The sequence below is a fragment of the Simochromis diagramma genome, unplaced genomic scaffold, assembly GCF_900408965.1.
Source record: "Simochromis diagramma unplaced genomic scaffold, fSimDia1.1 OVJJ01000176.1, whole genome shotgun sequence".
In the NCBI taxonomy this organism is placed as follows: domain Eukaryota; kingdom Metazoa; phylum Chordata; class Actinopteri; order Cichliformes; family Cichlidae; genus Simochromis; species Simochromis diagramma.
This window is the reverse complement of record NW_024386892.1, coordinates 5,483,495-5,503,725: the sequence shown is the minus strand read 5'-3', so window position 1 is coordinate 5,503,725 and position 20,231 is coordinate 5,483,495. Positions and strand designations below refer to the sequence as shown.

Here is a 20,231-nt window from a genome sequence, read left to right as displayed (position 1 = left end):
CTTCTGAACAAAACTTTTTAAAAAGATGGCGGTGATGGTGCTAAAAAAAAAACAATGAATATGTCCATCTTTTATGTATTTATTTATGGGGGTTGTTTTTGTTTTTGTTTTTTTATTTCTTAATAAATTCAAAGTAGCTTTTTTGAAGTTTTTCTTTTCTATTAATATTACAAATATAGAATTTTATATTAAGTACATTAAAGAATAGATTTTGTGTTTACTTCTTTGCACAAGAATAGGCTTTTATCTCACAGAACTCGCACACACACACCTGTACCTGTAAAACTTGTAAATGACATAATATTGTGTAATGCAAAGCAAGAGAGTCCCAAATTGAGAAACCCAGACTCTCGGTTGCATCACATGATTATGTGGCTTATCCATACTGAATTTCATCAAAGCTGAATAGTGGACAAGGCAGTGTCATCATTTAGTTTCCCTCCACTCCTACAGAGCCGCCATCTGTCAAATATCAATTTACTTCCTGCTCTCTAAAGAGTGCTGAGCCCTAATTGGAAATAGCATGTAACGTATTCTCTGTTCTGCACACATGGAGAGTGAAGCTATCAGTCAGTCTGAGATATGAATATGATGCACTCGCTCCCTCAAGCCCATCTGTGGAACAATTCGTTTTTTTATCTGACAGAGGGAAATAAGAACGATGAAGATTGTGATATTGTGTCTACTGGAGTGCAGATGGACAAACTGCAGCATGAGTATCGTCTCTATTTAGGAAAGACCGTCGCTACTTGTTCTGGAGTAATGTCTTGTTTCCTTAATGGCACATTCATAACAAACTGAAACAGAAAGTGCTAGATGCTAAATCTACTAAATCTACTAAGTTAATGCTAAAAATTAAAAGAACAAAGCAAAACTCCAATCTCCATTTTGCTGACGGTGTTCTTGTGCACCCCTTACACTTTTTTTTTTAGTAAGCTCAACCATCCACTTCTGCTTTCGCGATTTCATCATAAACTTCTAACTTGACAGTCGCTGCTTGCAGGGAGCAGGCATCAACATCAATTTTCATGCTGAGGATTATCAGTCGTGATAAGAGCATGGTCTCCAGTCATGACCCAGATACTAAACAGCAGTTTTCAGTGAAAGAGTTCCCAGTGTCCAACCCCAAAGGTAGCACTCAGCTGTGGAGCATGACCAGAAGCATACTTCCTTCATCCCCCAGTGGCAGACTGTTAATGCTGCAGTATTATTTCCTGAAGAATCTGACACGAAATATTTGCATCACACAAATTTGTAGTTTGTGTCACTCTGCACACAGCACACTGAAAACACTATTTTTTTCACACCGAACAAATTCTCACCATCCTACGTTGCTACCAGATTTGATTCGTCGTGACTTCAGGACATGTTGTTTTTCCCAAAATGATATTCAGAGTGTGGGGTCACCACTCTGACACAGTAAAAGAAATCCAGCCCACATCACAGATGGACAAGTGCAAGTGGTCAGATCTTAAAATAGCAGCTGCACTGCAAGTGGCACAGAGCTGCTCAACATGACCTTAAAAAGAAGATAAGCCACATTTCAATCAGTTTTACATCAGCAAAGTCCCCGACCTTTGGCGAAGTATTCATAGAAGTGAAATAACCTTAAAGATGTCACAAGCTCAACAATAAACATGACTGGAAATAGAGACATTTCCCTCATCAGTGGCTAAGATGTGAAGAAAATTAGGTAGTCCTGCAGATACATCCTAAAACCGTCAATTAAAGTGTCCTAATGAGTTAAATTCAGTCAGACAGTATTACAGCTTTTAATCTGCATCCATCACAAGATGAGTAACTCTAGAAGAGTTCATTTTGACTTTTTTCTCCTTTTGATTAAAAATCCTATTATCATTTTTTTTTCTCTTAACTCACTTTTACTTTCACTACTTTGATAAAGGCTACATTTGGATTTTTTTTTCAACGGCAAGTACCCAACCATGCTCACCGCTTTTACGAGAGGAGAATAGACAGCCAGGCTATGCTCATCATGTTTCAGTCAGGAATAAAAGATACTCTGATTGCACTCCTCTTTTGTGTACGTGGAGTTCATGCCCCGTTATGTCCTGTGCTTAATTAATCAGCAACCCTAAATCTATTCTTTACATTATTTTAATGCCTTATGATGTATATGGTAGTGAATTCAAATTAATGCAGTCTGTAAAACAACTGTGTGTGTTTGTCTGTGTGTGTGTCCCTGTGGAGGTCAGCTAATCTGTCTTCCATTGTCAAGCTCACTCCAGAGGTGGGGAAACACACACACACACACACACACACACACACACACACACACACACACACACACACACACACACCATCCCTGTCAACATATGAGTGCCCACAGGGAGAGGAAGTAGGGCAACATGCTGGAGACTCCCTGCCACCCACACCTGCCTACTCCTCAGGCTGCAAACACACACACACAGTGGGGAGTTTCCACTTTCTTACGTTTTTCGGGGGGGGGGTGGGTTGGGTGCTTGGTTTATTTTCCCAGGAGACAACAAATGAAAAGGATTAAAAACTTGAAGGACATTGTCTCATTTTTGTCTTCAACAGCACTTGAGCAGAATTAAACGAATACATTGGTTTTTCAATTATAAAAAAAAGTACTCGTCTTAATTGTGGTTTGGCAGCAGCTTTGACTGTGTTTAAATAATACTCTTGAAAATAAGAAGCACCTGCACTGTGACATTTTTTTTGCCTCTACTAAAAACGATTTCTATTTTATCTTAAAGCTGATTCACCTTTTATACACTGTATATATCATATTTTTGCAAAATGCTATCATTGGGAACAAAATTAGAAATGGATTTTAATAATATAATGTCAGTCTTGTTTCTTGGTTCCTCCTCAGAATCAGTACTTTCAGCTGTCAGCCTTCATTTGCAGTTTTGACCATTTCATCAAACAAAATATTCTGGATGTCCTTCACATCCTCTTTTCCCTGTCCTCAAATATGGAAGTTGTACTTCAGCGTCTCTACGTTGTCAGATTTCTGCAAGTTGTGTTTTGTGATTTGCATCTTATCAATTGTAAGATAATATTACAAACTCAATCTAGAGATTGCTGCAATCTCTTTTTGCGTTGCATTTGTTACATGTGTTATGATGATACCAGCTAGAAGTTTCTTCATTTCTGTTGTTTGGTTAGTAGGTGCAGGTTGTAGCAGCCATCACACTGAAAGCTAAAGATCAGCAAATGCATCCAATTATCTTTATATGAAAGGTTATTACAACGGTCAACTGTGAGTTTCTCTCACACTACAACAGGGGGCCACGTTTTGGAGCCTCACAATTCTTCCACATCTGCAACATTTTTTGATTGTGTGTATTTAAGCTCCTCTCTTTGATAATGCTTCTTAGAGATTACTTTTTTTTGAATGAATGAATGAATGAATGAATGAATGAAAAGTGTCTCATTCCAATCAGATGTGACATCAGGTGCGGCCGTTCCTGCAGAGCATAGTATTTAATAGGGCTGGGCTATATCATACCGTTCACGGTAATACCGGTGTAATTTTGGGCAACAATAGAAAAATGACATATCACGATAGAATATGGGTAAAACGCGCATGCGCAGTGCCTATGTTTACATACGCACATGGCGGCGACACAGAATGAGAAGAGCGAAAGTGGATCGTTAAATGAAACGGATGAACCAGAACTGGTTTGTAAAAATGTTGCAACTTCAGTGGTGTGGAACTGGTTTGGCTTTCGTCTGTCAGATACACAACAAAGCACTATTTTTGGTAGAGCATGCTAGCAGGCCGTCGCTATTACCGTGTTGTTTGGAAAATATGGCACACTTAAAATCAATCCTTTGATTTTTCTGAAAATCGACAGTACCCCTTATAATCCCGTGTGCCTTATGCATGAATTCCGGTTGTGTTTACTGACCTTGAAATGATTTTATGTCGTACACGGCGCTTGAAAATCTGTCAAATGTTTTAGTGCGACTTTGCTAAGCTACGAAGCCGCACCGCTTGATGGATTGTCGGAGCATTACGGCTATCGTAGGCAGGAGCCTCGTGGAGTGATACGTACTGTGCTTCAACATAATATTACCTTGTGTGTGTATAACCTCTTTTTAAGTTTTGTGGATATTATACATGGTTATGCTGAGGATATGTCGGCCAGTTTCCACTGGAAATGCCTTTTGGTTAAACTGTCAGCAAGGAATTTGCACTGTTACATTTTTATATAACTTTAGTGCACATAAAAACAGCTGCTTGTTTAAGTGAAAATACATTGATGGGGTTTTTTGCACTAATAAAGTTGTGGAGTTGTAAAGTATTTTTTCTAGTGTCAATTATATCATCAGTTATATCATTATCGCAAATTTTCAAATGTATATCGTGATAAATATTTTTGGTCATATCGCCCTGCTCTAGTATTTAACTTACAACACCTTGTGGGTTCTTCCAGCTAATGTGGTTTACAGTAGCAGAAGTGCATACATCTTGAGTATAGCCAGCCCCAGTGGGAACTAAGTCTTATATCCTGACAGTGCCGGTGCTGATATATACTCTACCAACCAAGCTATACAGAAAATGAAATCCCAAACCTTGGCCGCTTTAGTGTTAGTCTCTTCTCTTTGAGCTCCATGGGAAATTGAGTTTCCAACCCAGCAACAGCGCTTATAGCTCTACCCAAAGGGATGAAAAAGTGCAGAATTTCAAAGAACAGATCACACAATCATTTTCTTGTAGCTGTGCAGATATCAGCGAGGTCACTGATGCTAAAAAATATACGTGCACGTGTGTCATTATAGAAAGAAATGGAGATTAACTGTCTACCAGAATTGCAAATAAAGAAAAACATTGTGCATTTTTTTAATAAAAACAATCAATAAATATATAAATAAACCTCTCTGATGTCAAATTGGGAATTAAAAACAGTTGCCAAATATTTGGTAAAATGCAGCTTATTCCAAAAGCTTTTACTGCACTGTTTATCTCGTTCACCTCATGTCCTGCATCACAGGCTTTTTTGAAAGGAGAAATCAAGAAGGCATTGGAGAGAGGTCTCTGGGTCACCGGCAAAGTGAAAAATGATCCGCTTACATCTGTGCTAACATTGCCCGATAAGACTGGGGGCAGATTGGACAGAGATTTTCGCATTAGAAAGACCAGCTCACCCACTCTAAGATGTAGGACAGGGCCACTTAGGAGATAAAGTCACTGTCAGTGCGAGAGAAGCCATCGGTAACACCACAGACATCTGCACTTCCTTCAGATTATGTCTACTAGTCGGTGACAGGAGTTTTTCCTGTCTGTGATCCTTATATAATATGTGGCAGTGTGAGAGTGATCATTTGAAATTGGATCTAATCAGAGGTGTCATTTTACTTGACTATTTGTGCAGTGGGTTTTTTTTTTTGCACAGAAGTCATGAACCGATTTTTAGGGATGAAATAAGAAATTCTGCTCTTTAAAAGCACAAAGTTGTAAATAAGAAACAGAAATGGTTAAAAATAACAGATCTTTTTGTGTTATTTTACTACTAATGGAATCACGCAACACTGGCCACCTTTGGTGAGAAGTTGCATCAGTAGCCATAGTTTGGAGTGGAAGCAGACGAGGCTTGGTACACGGCTGGTTAGAGCTGGCAGGAGAACCAGTGGGAAGAGCGTAGAGAAAGGCTGGCTGGTGGGCGTTGATTGGAGCAGAGAGTCAGACAGGCAGGCTTTATCCAGGAAGAGATGATGGTGGAAAGCGTGCAAGGCAATTGGCACACTGATGAGCAATGGAGAGCAACCCATGACACAGAAAGAAGGCATAACTTTGAGACAACTTGACTGCAGACTGTGCCTAGAGACTACAGCTAGTTCAGCCGCAGTGTCAGTGCCATGTAGAAGGACTGAACAGGCTGAAATTTAAGGTTCAAATACTGCTGGATCTTAATGAGAGGATGAGTTTCAGATGTGCCAGTTGATTGGTCAGTTTCAGGAACTTCACCCAGACAGACACACATGGAGAGAGGGCTTTTCTCATTTCTCTGTTCCTTGCCTTCCTGTCTCCTCTATCCTCTGTCCTCATTCACTCTGTGAATCACCTTCAAGAACGTCTCATCTCGTCAGCCCAGTCTCAGTGTCCACACTGAGTCACTGTTACAGTAAGTCAATGAGGGCTGTACCATTGTCAAAGTGTGCAAGGGCACCACAAGAAACATTTCGAGCCCTTTATGCACACTTTCGTAAGTCTGCATTTCTGCATTTACCCTCAGTTCACACCGTTGTTACACTACTAGGGGATGCCACACAGGCATTAAAAGAAAACTGTATACAAAGAAGCATGACAAGAGAAGACTCCTTGAGGGTTACAGGAAGAAAGGTGACATAAAATTACAGGAATAAAGCATGTTTTATCACAAACCATGCTTGTACATCGCTGTTTTTCATGTTTTATTTAGTAAAGAAACATGACAAAAATACTAGAGAGAATGAGGTACCTGTCGTTCTCGCTATAAGAAAAGAGCTTCGAATACATTTAAAAACACATGCAGTCTCCATGCAGTCAGTAAAGTGTGTAAAGCTATGTGCTAAAGTGCTCTTGGACTTCACAGCTGTATACAAAGGAGACGTCCGGTACCCTCTGTGATGCTCTTGTGCTTAGGTCTTAAGATGGATATCGGGATCGGGCTCTAAAATGTATCTGGAGACGGGAGCAATCAATAGAGAGAAGAGTTGTAAGATGAGGATATCGAGGATGACCAGGTGCACCTTGAGAAAGTCTTTTCAACCATGTCATACAAAACAGCTGTGCCAAACAGCTGGAATCTTTAAAGCATGGTGGTAGAAGGATTTTACAAATACATGTGTTTATTGTTCACTGGATGTGTTGGTTATCAAAGGAAATCATCTCTACCCTTCAACATTTGTGGGTGTGATGACTAAAGGAAGAAAAATATATTATGTGTGCATTCTTGTCACACCGTGTCACACTGGGAATTGAATATAAGCGGTTTGTTTTCATGAACACTGTCATGCTCATCTGACAGAGATCATAAATAACAGTAGTAGTCTTAAAAACCCCACAATGAACCGATTAAGAAGCTGTGCACTCCTCATTCTACATTGACACTGTCTTAAAATGACAGCTCAGAAGCAAGGATGTCTCATTTTGTTAATGCCTCCTGCCTCAAATCCTCTCTCCTCATGCCTCTTCCTTGATTTCTAGTACTGAGATGAGGACCGTATAGAAGGTATGGCAGCCATGGCAGTTTGTCCTGAAACAACAACAATAATTTCCACATTTCGACTTTTTTCTCAAAAGACATTTTCAACTCTAATCTTGAAATTTCCACTTCTGTGAAGTCGACTGTGAGGAGGCGAAAGAAGCTTGAATTGGTTTTATTAACGTGATATTTACCATCTGCATGTGTCAGCTGTATCAGCTGAGCCAATAGCGGATGGGGGTTGGCAGAAGGATCCGCTGATCTGCTGTTACCGTGTCTGAGCTCAAGTTTGTGAATGAATTTCATCCTCAATTTTTTATTCATTTCGATGAGTTCACAGGTGTGCTGGTTGGCTGTGATATTTTTATGTGTTTAATGTGCATTTTGACTCTAAATACACTCTGATACAACTAATTTGTTTCTCTAGTTTATACTTAAGTGCAGCATGACTGGTACAGAACTGTTTGGTTTTGAATGGATTGAGTGGTTAGAGTCAGGAAAGTACTTTGGTTAGTGTTATGAAAACAGCGTGAGCGATTTAAAGTAAATAAAAGACAATCAGACCTTGTATTTAATAAGTTCTATCAGTGCAGCGTGTAACATATAAAACAGCTGAAGTTACTAGATCTGGGTTTGGTACTACTGCCAAGTCAGTACTTTGGTAGAAATCAACACTAATGACTGAAATGTTGAATTAAATTAATGTTTAATCGATTTGTGTCTCATTGGTTAACATTTTCTAACTATGATTAGATAATAGAATAATTAATGAACTAATTAACTCAATTAACTAAACAAAGTTACAAAATAAATACAAATGCCTCTAATTATAAATATCCCAATGTATTACACAAAATTAAATATATATAGTTGACACTGAGGTGCCCCCTCTTATATTGACTTTGTAATTTTCTCTGTAGAGGATGTGATTTTAAGGGGGTGCAAGTATTGCATTGTGTACTTTAGAGCAGCGGTCCCCAACCTTTTTTGTGCCACGGACTGGTTTATGCCCGATAATATTTTCACAGACCGGCCTTTAAGGTGTCGCGGATAAATACAACAAAATAAAACTAGTACCGGTACCGGAAAAAAGAAGATTTGTTCATAACACACGTGAAAAGACCCAGGAAAACAGAGTTAACGATAAAAACGATAACAAAATAACGCTGAAAACCGATAAAAACCCTGAAAACCATACATTTCACACCTGAGCCTCAACTCTCGCGGCCCGGTACCAAACGACTCACGGACCCGAGGCCCGGGGGTTGGGGACCGCTGCTTTAGAGGGACCAATTGTAAAGCCAGATGGCAACAGGCAGGAAAGATTTAAGTCACACTTTTCTATATTTGTGATCGCAATTTGGTGAAGACAAAATGTGTTTGTTCAGAGTCAAAACTAGACAGTTTTAGGCTGTGGATGAACATTGATAGTGATTTTTTTCTCTCTTCTTTGTAACGAGTGGATTCTATTGGTGGCCTTGAAGCCTTTTTCCAGCATCTGTCGATTTTACTTGTGTCTGCAGAAATGTCAAGGTCAGAAATCTGAGCTGTAGGTAAAAGATTAGAAAGCATTTTATCTGAATGAAGAGATAAAGAAAATATTAGTCTGGAAGGAAAGCCTGAGAGCTGGAACAGTGTGAGCTGTAGTAGTTCTGCTAAGATCTCTGCTTGGTTTGGTTCTCATTGGTACAAAATGACAGTAAATAACACCACTTACATGTGAGGCTACTGAAGTGTTCTTTCTCCACCGAGTAAACCGAGTAAAGTATAAAATGATACTGACAGATTCAAATCTCTGAGCCAAGTTTATCGCTTAGGATCCCAGTTACTGTGATTCCTTTGGTCTGTGGTTTGATCCGATTTGACTGACAGGGTGCAGGAAACACAAGCAAAGCCCACAATACTGTCATCAGACATCTGTTCAAATGTTAATAATTCTTGATTTGTGCATGGGAGAGGATATAACAACTTTTTCAAACAACTGCGGTGTTCAGAGCGTGAACCCGACTGAAAGAGTTCTGGGCCTTTAAGCACGAGGTTAGTTCAGATCCAGCATTATTATCTCTGAGGGTCCTCACGCATGTGTGTCATTTATTGTGTAATTTTACTAACATGTGTCTTCTGACCTCTTGTGACAACAGATGACTTACACACATAACATACAATGCTATTGTACGCAATTCTTAATAAAAGCTGTTTTCTTTTCTCTCTCTCTCTCTCCTTCTTCCGTCCTGCTGCGTGAAACAACAGATCACTTGGGCATCGAGTTTATGGGTAAGGAAGCTTTTCTTGTCTTGCATCTGTCTGAGTCATAACTGTAAACATCACCGCTTATCATATTGGATAAACAATACACTCTGAGGGCTCGGATACAGAACAAATTGTTCATAACAGCCAGCAAACGGCATAAGTTGGATGTGTCTAATTACATATGGCACTGTGACATAATTTGAAATGTAATCAGGAAAGCTGTGGTGAATACAAATATATCTATAGTTATACATTAACATATTAGCTGCCGTCAACCGTGCGTGCTGCACTGTATTTTACACGCTGTCTTAATCTGTTTTTATCCTCCTTACACATATGTACTTACGTATCTTTACTCCCCGCACCATTTCTATCTTTCTGCTTTCTTTCTCTCTCTTGCACTCTCTCTTTTTCTCACAATTGCTTATGAAGTGTCCCACCAGAATACCAATGTGCTGCAGTCTCCTTGGAAACAGTGAGAACAGAGAGGCGTGCAGGGTGCAGTGAGGGAGTTTTTGTGATGTTGGCACCGTTACCAGTCGCACTCCTCATTAGTATGTGTGGGTATGTGTGCGCATGCATGGCACATGCTCAAAGTGTGTGTCTGAAGCCCTAATGTGAGTTTGATGAGATCCTTCCAGCGATTGTGTGTTGAATGTTAGTGTGCGTTTCCCATGCACACGCTGCGAGGCTGTGAAGGATAGATGCCAGCGGCTCCACCTCGTCTTCACCAAGCTGCTCGCTCCCGGTTTTGGCTCCCGCGGACTCTGTGTCGGGTATCACAGCTGAAAAGCGCTAGTTAACGACATGATACTTGTTAACCAGAGCCCCTCACTCTCTCTCAAAATGTGTCCTCTTTAGGTTAAAAAAAAATCTCTGTAGTATCAAGGAAAATGCTCTTCCTCTTGCCTGGCTTTACAGCATCTACATGCTCAAAGTCAAATTTCACAAGAACAAGCACTGCTGCTTCTCTTTCAGCTGCCCGATCGCTGCCTAAGCAGTCAAACGAAGTAAAGCTTTTTTTAGAAAACCTGCTTAGACTATGCAAACTTGGCAGTGACAGATGATATTTTCTACAGAGCTATCTTGCAGGTTTCCCCATTTATATTCAGCGAGAGGTTTTATGCTTCTGCAACATTGTTCAGGCTGCCACATTTTCATTGCCGAGCTGACGTCTCTAGTCCTGCCAACGTCTTCCCCCAGCATTGTGTTAAGCAGCGGCTAGATAAGAACCTCCCACACTCAATCCTGGTGTGTCAGTGTCTGTGCCTTTGGAAGCTCTTTGAAGGAAAGAAATGCACAGACCTACTGTAATGCTCTTTGTCACAGATTATTGTCATTAATGCAAGTGAGAAAATATACTTTACATAGTAGATTAAACTACAAACTGTCACTTGAACTGCCCCATCCTTTCTGTCAATAGCAAGTGATAGCAAATCGTTATTTCACTCTAAGACACATTGCATCAACAACAGGATGATTTATAGCTACCATTTGACCAAAAAGGCTCTGATCTGAGGATTAAAAAGGACCAATCTCAGTCGCTGCTGAGAAACTCGCCCTTAATAATAAATAAACAGATTTTTAGTTTGGTGTAAATTTAACATTCAAGTAAAAGGTTTGAGGGATTGCAGGGAGCTCTAGCATGAAGACATTAGTGTTTGAGATGAGATTAAAAAAAAATGTAATCTTGGGCCCCAACCTACACCAGATGTCACTGGCATCACTATAAACAGCAACGAAGTCACATTTAAACACATGGGGTAGCCGTAAGCATCATTTGACAACTGTGGAGAAGCGACACATTTATTCCAGACCATAAATGTTACCACCGACTGAAAACAAATGTAAAAAGTGAGCAAAAGTAAAAGAAGTCCATGAGTGCAAAACACAAATCACCCAAAACATGACAGGGTCTGACTCACAAACCCATGACTTTGAAACTGCCGCCCCTCAGGCAGACTTTGTCACTCTTTTAAAAGAGAACTTTTATCTCTTTGTGTCCAATGTTGCCTCTGCCAGCGTGTCTCTGTGATGCCAGCAGCTGCTGACAGAACGGCAGTACTTGACTCCCAAAGATGAGAATGTGTTGGTCAAACTTGGCATTCTTTGCCATACAAACAAGTAAATATTAACATGTGGGGTTTAATTTTGTTGGCTTCATCGGGTGAGGGCCTCCAGCTCGCACTGGAACGGTTCACAGCCGAGTGTGAAGCAGTGGGAATGAGGATCAGCACCTCCAAATCTGAGGCCATGGTTCTCAGCCGGAAAAGGGTGGAGTGCCCACTCCGGGTCGGGGATGAGTTCCTGCCCCAAGTGGAGGAGTTCAAGTATCTCGGGGTCTTGTTCGCGAGTGATGGGAGAAGGGAGCCGGAGATCGACAGACGGATTGGGGCTGCAGCTGCAGTAATACAGACGCTGCACCGGTCCGTCGTGGTGAAGAGGGAGCTGAGTGTAAAAGCGAAGCTCTCAATTTACCGGTCGATCTACGTCCCTACCCTCACCTATGGCCACGAGCTGTGGGTAGTGACCGAAAGTACGAGATCGCGGATACAAGCGGCAGAAATGAGCTTCCTCCGAAGGGTGGCTGGCCTCTCCCTTAGAGATAGGGTGAGAAGTTCGGCCATCCGGGAGGGGCTCAGAGTAGATTAGCTGCTGCTGCTCCACATCGAAAGGAGCCAGCTGAGGTGGTTCGGGCATCTGACAAGGCTGCCTCCTGGGCGCCTCCTGGGTGAGGTGTTCCAGGCATGTCCCACCGGGAGGAGGCCCCGGGGCAGACCCAGGACACGCTGGAGAGATTATATCTCTCGGCTGGCCTGGGAACGCCTTGGTGTTCCCCCGGATAAGCTGGAGGAGGTGGCTGGGGAGAGGAAGGTCTGGGCCTCTTTGCTTAGGCTGCTGCCCCCGCGACTCGGCCTCGGATAAAGCGGATGAAGATGGATGGATGGACGGTTTAATTTTTGCTATATATATTTTGCTATATAACTTTGCACTGTCCACTTTCTGCTGTAGCAAAACAAATTTCCCACGTGTGGGATAATAAAGGTTATCTTATTTTAACCCAGTTGTGGTTAGTTTTACAGATAACTTGAAGCTTTGTGCCTGTTTTATAGAGAATAAACTTCTCCCCTCCAAGAGACTCAGTTTCTGGGGTTAAAAGGAGAAATCTCTCCTCAGAGGACATCACAGCCTGAAGCCCTGAGCCGAGACCACCTTCAGGAATTCTTTGATCCAGTTTTCCTCTTAATATATTTTCTGGATTACTTGGCAGAAGTTGACAAATTTGACAGCATCCAGTCAGTCAGTCATGTGGTCATCAATATTTCTAATATGACTGAGCTGTGACTGGAAGCTTTTGCACCGACTTGTAAATCAATGTTTGAAGAAAGTGTTACAAGCAGCTACTTTTGAAGGGCAGCAGATGTATTTTAAGTCATGTTGATTTTCAATTTCCTTCCAGAGGGTTCGTCGAGTGATTGTGCTGGAAGGAGGCTGGTTAGCAAAAGCGAACAGACCTAGCTGGACGCATTTGTTTCTTTCTGTCATTTACTTCACATCGTGATAGAAACTGGCGAGGTAGAAAAACTTTTTAAATCACTCGCTCAACTTTGGCAAGCCGAGAACTAAAATGCACTGAGAATGCTAAATATTAAGCCCGAGTTGTTTGGTATGACAGAAGAGAAAGGAGATAAGTAACACAAGGGAAGAAAGACAGAGAGGAATTTATAAACTGCAATCACTCCGGTGTCTTCCCAGAGATCCCTTTTCTATCAGGCAGCGTCACAATTTCATTTATTTTTATTATACTGAGATTTTCTGTGAAGGGTTTTGAATTCCTCGTGGTGCAACTTGGCTCTTTTTGAATAAACTGGTGTTGCTTCTAGAAACATTACCTTTTTTTTCCCTATAGGTTCAGTATTAGAGATTTTTTAGTAATATAAAAATAAATAAATAATCCGTAATATGTCCCATATTTTTTTAAGAAAATTGCCATGGGAGAATTGGCCCTGTTATTTGCTATCGTCATCTGACACTGATGAATAATGCATCCAAAAAGCTTCTGCATCCAGATTCATCAAAGTTAATTATCCTTTAGTTGTGCTGAAGTCAGCCTTTAGTAAAATTGTTATGCAAATCTATCCGTAAACCAACCAAACCACAAACAGGCAGACAAAAACATAGCATTCAGGCACTGGGGCATGAGAATTTGAAGGGTTAAAGAATCTGTGGTGCTTGATGGTGGATCTAAACAAAGTGCTTGTTAAAATCAATTTCATGCCACACTAGAAGGACCAGCCAGGAAAAGCCGGGGCGATGAGCTCTCTCCTTTTAGTGCCAGTAAGAAGCCAAACGGCAGGCAGCACACAGAAGAATGGCTACTACCAGCACATACTGAGCTACAGTAACATCTTCCGGGCTGTGGGACAGGAGAGAATATTATGAGAAGCAAGAAAAAAAAGTGATAGAAAGAAAGAAAATTGCCAGCGATAACAATATCTCCAGTCACCTAAATAGATTCAGTCTGTAAATGGGTGAATAAAGCTATCCAAGTAATAGAGGAAAGAACCGTGACCAGCCAAGAGAGCATGTTTACTCTAGCACGGCAGGCCTGCATAATAAAGGTTTTATCCACCATCAGCAGTCTGCGCTGCGGCACATGGAAATTCTAATGCTCAGAGCTGCGGAGAAATGGCAACATAATCCCACACTCTGTCTGCATCCTTTGATCCTTGCTTTTTCTTATGTCACTCCTTCCATTCATCCATCCATGTCAGTCTCTAATGATCATGACATTTATCATGGCCTAGACTGGGGGCATGTGATAAACAGAGCATCGTTGGTATCAGAATGCTCATCTTTATATGCCGCGCTTTGACAGTAACAAACTCTTCTTGTGCGCTTTATGTAACCGTCTCGGCCCGTGACAATGGGCAACCGAGCTGTCATTGACATGGACTCGTAATAAATGATCTAACTTGATAAAACAATGTGGAGCATAAGATGAAGAAAAATTTGGTATCAAGACTTAAGAATCAAAATGGAACTGCATAATGTACATTATGATATAAAAAAGTTTTTTTTTTTAATCTCATCATTATGGAACCAAATACTACCTTTAAAGGATTAAAACAGCATTCTCATAGGGCTGAACCTTTAAATATCAGAATTTATTTGGGCTTTTGAAAATGAATCAATCTACAGTTGTGTGTTAAACGTATTTAAATCATTGTTTTCTTTTTCATTGTTTGTTCTGATTGTATTGTTGTTGAACAGTCTGCAGCTTTGTCTCAAGGTTGGTACCATTTTACCTGTTTTAGGTGAAGCCAAGAACCAATGCCAAAACAGTTGCTTGAATGGCCACTGCGAGTCGGTCTCCATCGACTCCTATGTCCCATGTACAGGGGTTTTATTAGGGCTTAAAATGGAACAGGTGAAGGCCTCGAGAGCGGTGTTTCCCAACCATTTGCAGCCACGGCACATATTTCCCATTAGAAAATCACACAGCACACCACCAAACAAAAATGTCGCAAAAAGCATATTGATCATTTTTCTCCGTGAAGCCAGTGTAGCGGAATTGGCTCGCTTTGTCCCCAGTATACCTTTTTTTTTTTTTCTCACTCATGCACGAGCCTTCATCTGGGTCCGAATGTTCTCCAGGACTCAGGTCAGACTGACTACTTTTTCTTTTTGAAACACTTATCTTTTGCTATTACGTGCTGTGTTGTCTCACTTGCACCATGACTATGTCATTTCTTCTTCGTCTTCTTCTGTTTTACTGGCAGTTGGTAACCCATTTAATTGGAGTAAGAAGTTGTACTGCCCTCTAGTGGAAAAGAATATAATTGTTCTGCCCATTACTCACGCTGGTCGATTACAGCAGCGGTCCCCAACCCCTGGGCCACAGACTGGTACCGGTCCGTGAGTCGTTTGGTACCGGGCCACGAGAGTTGAGGCTTGGGTGTGAAATGTATGGTTTTCAGGGTTTTTATTGTTATTTTTCAATGATTTTTATCATTAACTCGGTTTCCCTGGGTCTTTTCCCATGTGTTGTGAATAAATCTTATTTTGTCACCTGTACTGGTTTTATTTTGTTATATTTATCCGCAACACCTTAAAGGCCAGTCAGTGAAAATATTGTCAGACGCAAACCGGTCCGTGGCACACAAAAGGTTGGGGACCGCTGGATTAGAGTACCAATCAGGTGGAACCAGATAATCTTTCACCACACACCTGATCATTTCTCGCGGCACATCCAGTGGTTGCGAAACACTGCCCTAGAGGGTCTGAAAATTCAAGCTGCTGAACTGCATTGCTAAACCCTGTTTGTGGTATTGGTGTCTTTTGGAGTGTTGTCTGACAAACATTATGGTTTGTTGCATAGTTAACTGTCCCATCAGTTCATCTAAGAAGTTAGTGCTCCAGTTCTCATGAGAGAAATTCTAGTATTTTATTTTTATTGTACTTAGCTCTATTAGCTCGATGTGCAATGCTACCATACAGTGTCTAGATGCACATTCTCAGTCATATTTGCTAGCCTTTGCTGATAACTTGCATTTGAACTTTTCATGCAATTATGGTCACTTCTCTTTCCAGCAACATAACAACATAACAGCAGAGTTGAGGCTTCACAGCAAAAGTCTAAAAACAATGAGTAACATCAAAGGGGCCGAGTCCATCCTTTCTATTACCTCCATTTCTGGTAGTCTCAAAACCTGGTTGATCAGTAGCTTCTATGCTAGTATGCCAACACTGACTGTTTGACCAATCATCCATCCAAATTCTGCAACAATATAAACTTTGAACTGATTCCAATGTGCTGCCAATCAGCATTAAATTCTACTACCTTCAAACTCCAGGCCACAGTTTATTCCATAATTGTACAAATGAAATACAACTGAATAGTCTTTCACCTAATATCTGTAACAGTCCTTGACAGTGTCGGTGCCTGCCAGCTGCCTGACTTGTCCATATGTTTGGTATTAGATTAAAATCCTTGAATTACTCACAAATCTGGCACCCTTTGTCACTAAAATACGGGTAAGATTCAATGTGCAAACACTGCCTGGATAGAAAAAAAATTGAAATCTCTTAATGCACAAGAGCTTTTTTTATTTATTTATTTTTTTAACTTTCAGTGATTTTGAGGGGAAAACTGAGTCGATCCTAATGGACTTGGCTCAAAAGCACTCCAAAGGAGAGGGCCACTACTGATGGAAATGTGTGTGCTGGAGAACTGCCAAGTGCATTTTACTGTCCACCGTTTCTGTTTATATGTCATGAACTCCACCAGGCAGACTTCAGCCATCTCATCAGGGCTCAGAGTCAGCATGCCTGAGAGATATGCTGTCAAAATGCCACCTCTCTCTGTCGCCAGACTTCAGTCTCCTCTGTGTGTGAGTGTCTGTGACTGTGCTCTCACCCGCTATTTGATTGCACTGTAATTGTTTGTGCTTATTTTGAGCATTCGTGCTCTTCAGGACATAGGTGTGCATGTTGTGTGATGTAACAGAAAGCTGGTCATTTCTCATAATGAAGCTCAACTCAATCATTTTGGATAATGATTGAAAGAGTCGGCACACAAAATCTGAGTTGTTTTGTTTTTAAGTAGGAACTGCGCACAGTTTTTCATTTTTATTTCCCCATTCAGTTATTTCACATAAGCCCACTTAAATTGTATTTCTCCAACTCTTTCTCCATTTCTTACCGGCTTATCTTTCTGGCACACTCAACTGTGCGGAGTGTATAGCAGCTGTAAACACGCTATGAATGTATATGACTACATACAAAAAAGGTCACAGCAGCCCTTCTATATTACTGCCGCTGCCACTTTTAGTGTAAAATATTGATCATATTTCTCTATAATGTGGCTGTGAATAAGTGGCCGGCAGGGCTCTGCAGTGCAGAAGTGGAGGTTTCAAGTGGAAAGTAATAGAAGATGTGACCTCACGGCTCCACAGATGGAACATGAACATACTTTCCCTCTCATGAGCCATATGATTAATTCATATCACGAGAGGGTGGTGTGTGTGTGTGTGTGTGTGTGTGTGTGTGTGTGTGTGTGTGTGTGTGTGTGTGTGTGTGTGTGTGTGTGTGTGTGTGTGTACAGCTAGTGTGACCAAATAAGCACGTGGGAGGGGAATCTAAGGTACTGCGTGACCTTGGACAAGCCGAAAACATATTTATGACTAACCAAATACTTGAAATGCTGTATGCATATGTAAATATAAGCCAGACAGTGTGTGATATACTGAAGTTTTGCCCATTTCTCTACTCAACTCGTAGCTGTGTATGCACGTATTCATATATTTCTGTCCCTACACACATTAATTACCACCCAGTTTTCCTCAGGCATGTTGTAAATTCTGAAAAGGCTAAACAGTGGCAGCCAGATCAGTCAATACGCTGGATTTATCAGATAAAAATCCGTCTTCCTTCCTTACTAGCACCTGGCTGGTTGATTTCTCCTCACCTTTCCTTTTCGTCTTGGTCTCCTGCCTCCGTGTCTGTTGCTCTGCCGTCCCTGCAGCCAACCTAATGTGCCCCAGCTCCCTCTACTGACATAATTGTAGCCGATGAGCAAATCTGTTGCAGCCTGATTAGCAGCATCTAAACAGCACTGGCCCCAGACATAATTTAGACATAGATGGAGGGAGAGAAATAATGGCACAGAGGAGAAGGGAAAAATGTACCGAAAAGACACTAATAGGCTCTGCAACATCTGTTATTTTTAGGGATTATAAATGATATATTGCATGTACGACCGGTTGTGCGATTTCTGTGGGGTACACAATAGCTTAAAGGCTGCTGTGAAATGCTTGGACCGAGAGATCCCTGTTTTAAATTCCCTGACAGGCTTAAAAATATTGATGTGGTTGTGAATTAGTAACACTCTCCCTCGCTGACTGCTGTCAGGATGCCCTTGAGCAAAACGTAGTGGCTGCAGCTGTGTTGCGGTTTTATTCCTCAGCTCGCGGCTGGGATTTTTGTGAGTGGTGATTATTTTTTTTGCGCTAAAGTGGCCATTCGTGCCCATCCATGGTGAAAATTTGTCTCAATCACCTCAACGTAAAACCTCAACACCTGTCATCGTCATTGTTTTCCAAGGTCTGAGCCTTGCTAAATAAAACTTGATTGATCACCTATTAATGTATCTGAAGGCAACTATGATTTACTTGTTCGGAACAAACAAGACAGCTTCCATTTTTCTCCACTAATGGCGTTCCTCCGCACCATAACTCTTCTTGTCTCCATGTATTCAGGCTCCATTACATGTGGCATCCATTTCAAAAGCAGTGTCTTGTGTCTGTCGGACCATTACTCTATGTGGGAGAGCTGATAAAATGAGCCGAAAGGCTGTGTGGTAACTAAGAATAGCAAGTGTTGCTGGGGAGTTGTAAAAGCGTGTTTGTTTATTGCTGTTTTATTTCAATTTTATTTGGTTTACGCAAAAGTAATTACACTTGTAAGAATCTGCAAGACAGATACAAAAAAGCCTAAGAGAGCTGTTGCACCACAACTGCTTGTTCGATGATTTAAAATGGCTGTTTGGGTGCTGTAAACAACACCGTTAGAAATTAAAAATGGGTAAGTGCAAATCTCAAACCCATGTTTAATTCTGCGTTATGGTGAGGACTGTGTGAATATTGACTGTGGGATGTCTGCAGATATACACACTCGCACAGATGCACAGCCCACTGTTTTCTCTCCCTTCCTTGGTCTCTCGCATAAACACGTATCAGCAAACACGTGCGTGATCTATAGCTTTATTTCCCCGAGGGTCTGTTGTTCAAACATTAATGTGACTTCTTCCTCTGTTTATTTCTCCACAGAGAGCAAAGAGGTGTATAAGAGACAGGTGCTGTCAATCACATCCATCGCCATGGCAATTAGCCTCCTGGGAACGCTGTGCATGGCCCTCTACTGCCGCAACAAGTGAGAAAATAAACTCACAACACCGCACATAAAGTCTACAGATGGCTGTTAAAACTACAATTCAAATCTTTTTCAATTCAGCATACTTACTAGCTTATTACTTACTTCCTGTAGGTAATATTCAAATTGCACTCGCGCAGTTAAATGCTGAGATCTGGGAACAACACTTCAACAACAAAGTGGATCAGTGAACAAATCTTTCTTTGAGAAAGAAGAAAGTCGTGTAAAACTGCTTGTTGTAAATGAACTGTCACTAAGTAAACTTTAAACAGATTGCAGTGCACTGCCAGCGAGCATTAAATCTACAAACTTCAAACTAGAGGCGACAGGTTATTTCATAATTGTACAAATAATGTGTGAATCTGCACCTCTAAGCATTATCTTCCTAGGAATTATGTTTCAGTACAAACAGCGAGCAGACTACATAACAGATGGAGACGAACAGGTGTTATTTTTAATGTATTCAAGCTCTCTTTATCACTAATGTGTGAATGGTTTGTTAAGTAACATCAAAAATCAGACTTTCTTCAACCCTCTTTGTTGCATCTAACAGCCTCTAGACTTGATTTCATTTCTGTTAAAGACTCAGGTCATATTTGCCCCACAAACTGTTGCATTTGTGCATTGAGCCGAGGTCCCAAATGCCTTGGCTTAATGCTTCTCCTTTGCTTTCCTCATGACACGCAACAAAAAGCCAGACTAGCCAGCACTAATTTAAAAATGGAGATCACTAATCACTAAGCCAATAAAAGTTCTGGTTCCCATTGCAAACAGACTAACACAAACTTCACAGAAATAAAATGAAAATCTGATGTGGACTCAAATCATATTTTGCTAGCAATAACAATAACAGGGAAGCATGTCGTTATC

At 41.0% G+C, this 20,231-nt stretch overlaps 1 protein-coding gene across 3 annotated transcripts in view; it reads left to right on the top strand.

Moving 5' to 3' along the window:
* Window positions 1–20,231, top strand: part of LOC120734939 (pro-neuregulin-3, membrane-bound isoform) — a 331,347-nt gene that overhangs the window by 278,859 nt on the left and 32,257 nt on the right. For all 3 annotated transcript variants that reach the window (XM_040034066.1, XM_040034064.1, XM_040034065.1), the window contains 2 exons: window positions 9,429–9,452; window positions 19,259–19,361. In XM_040034066.1, the coding sequence (XP_039890000.1) occupies window positions 9,429–9,452; window positions 19,259–19,361 (127 nt within the window). The remainder of the gene's footprint in view (window positions 1–9,428; window positions 9,453–19,258; window positions 19,362–20,231) is intronic.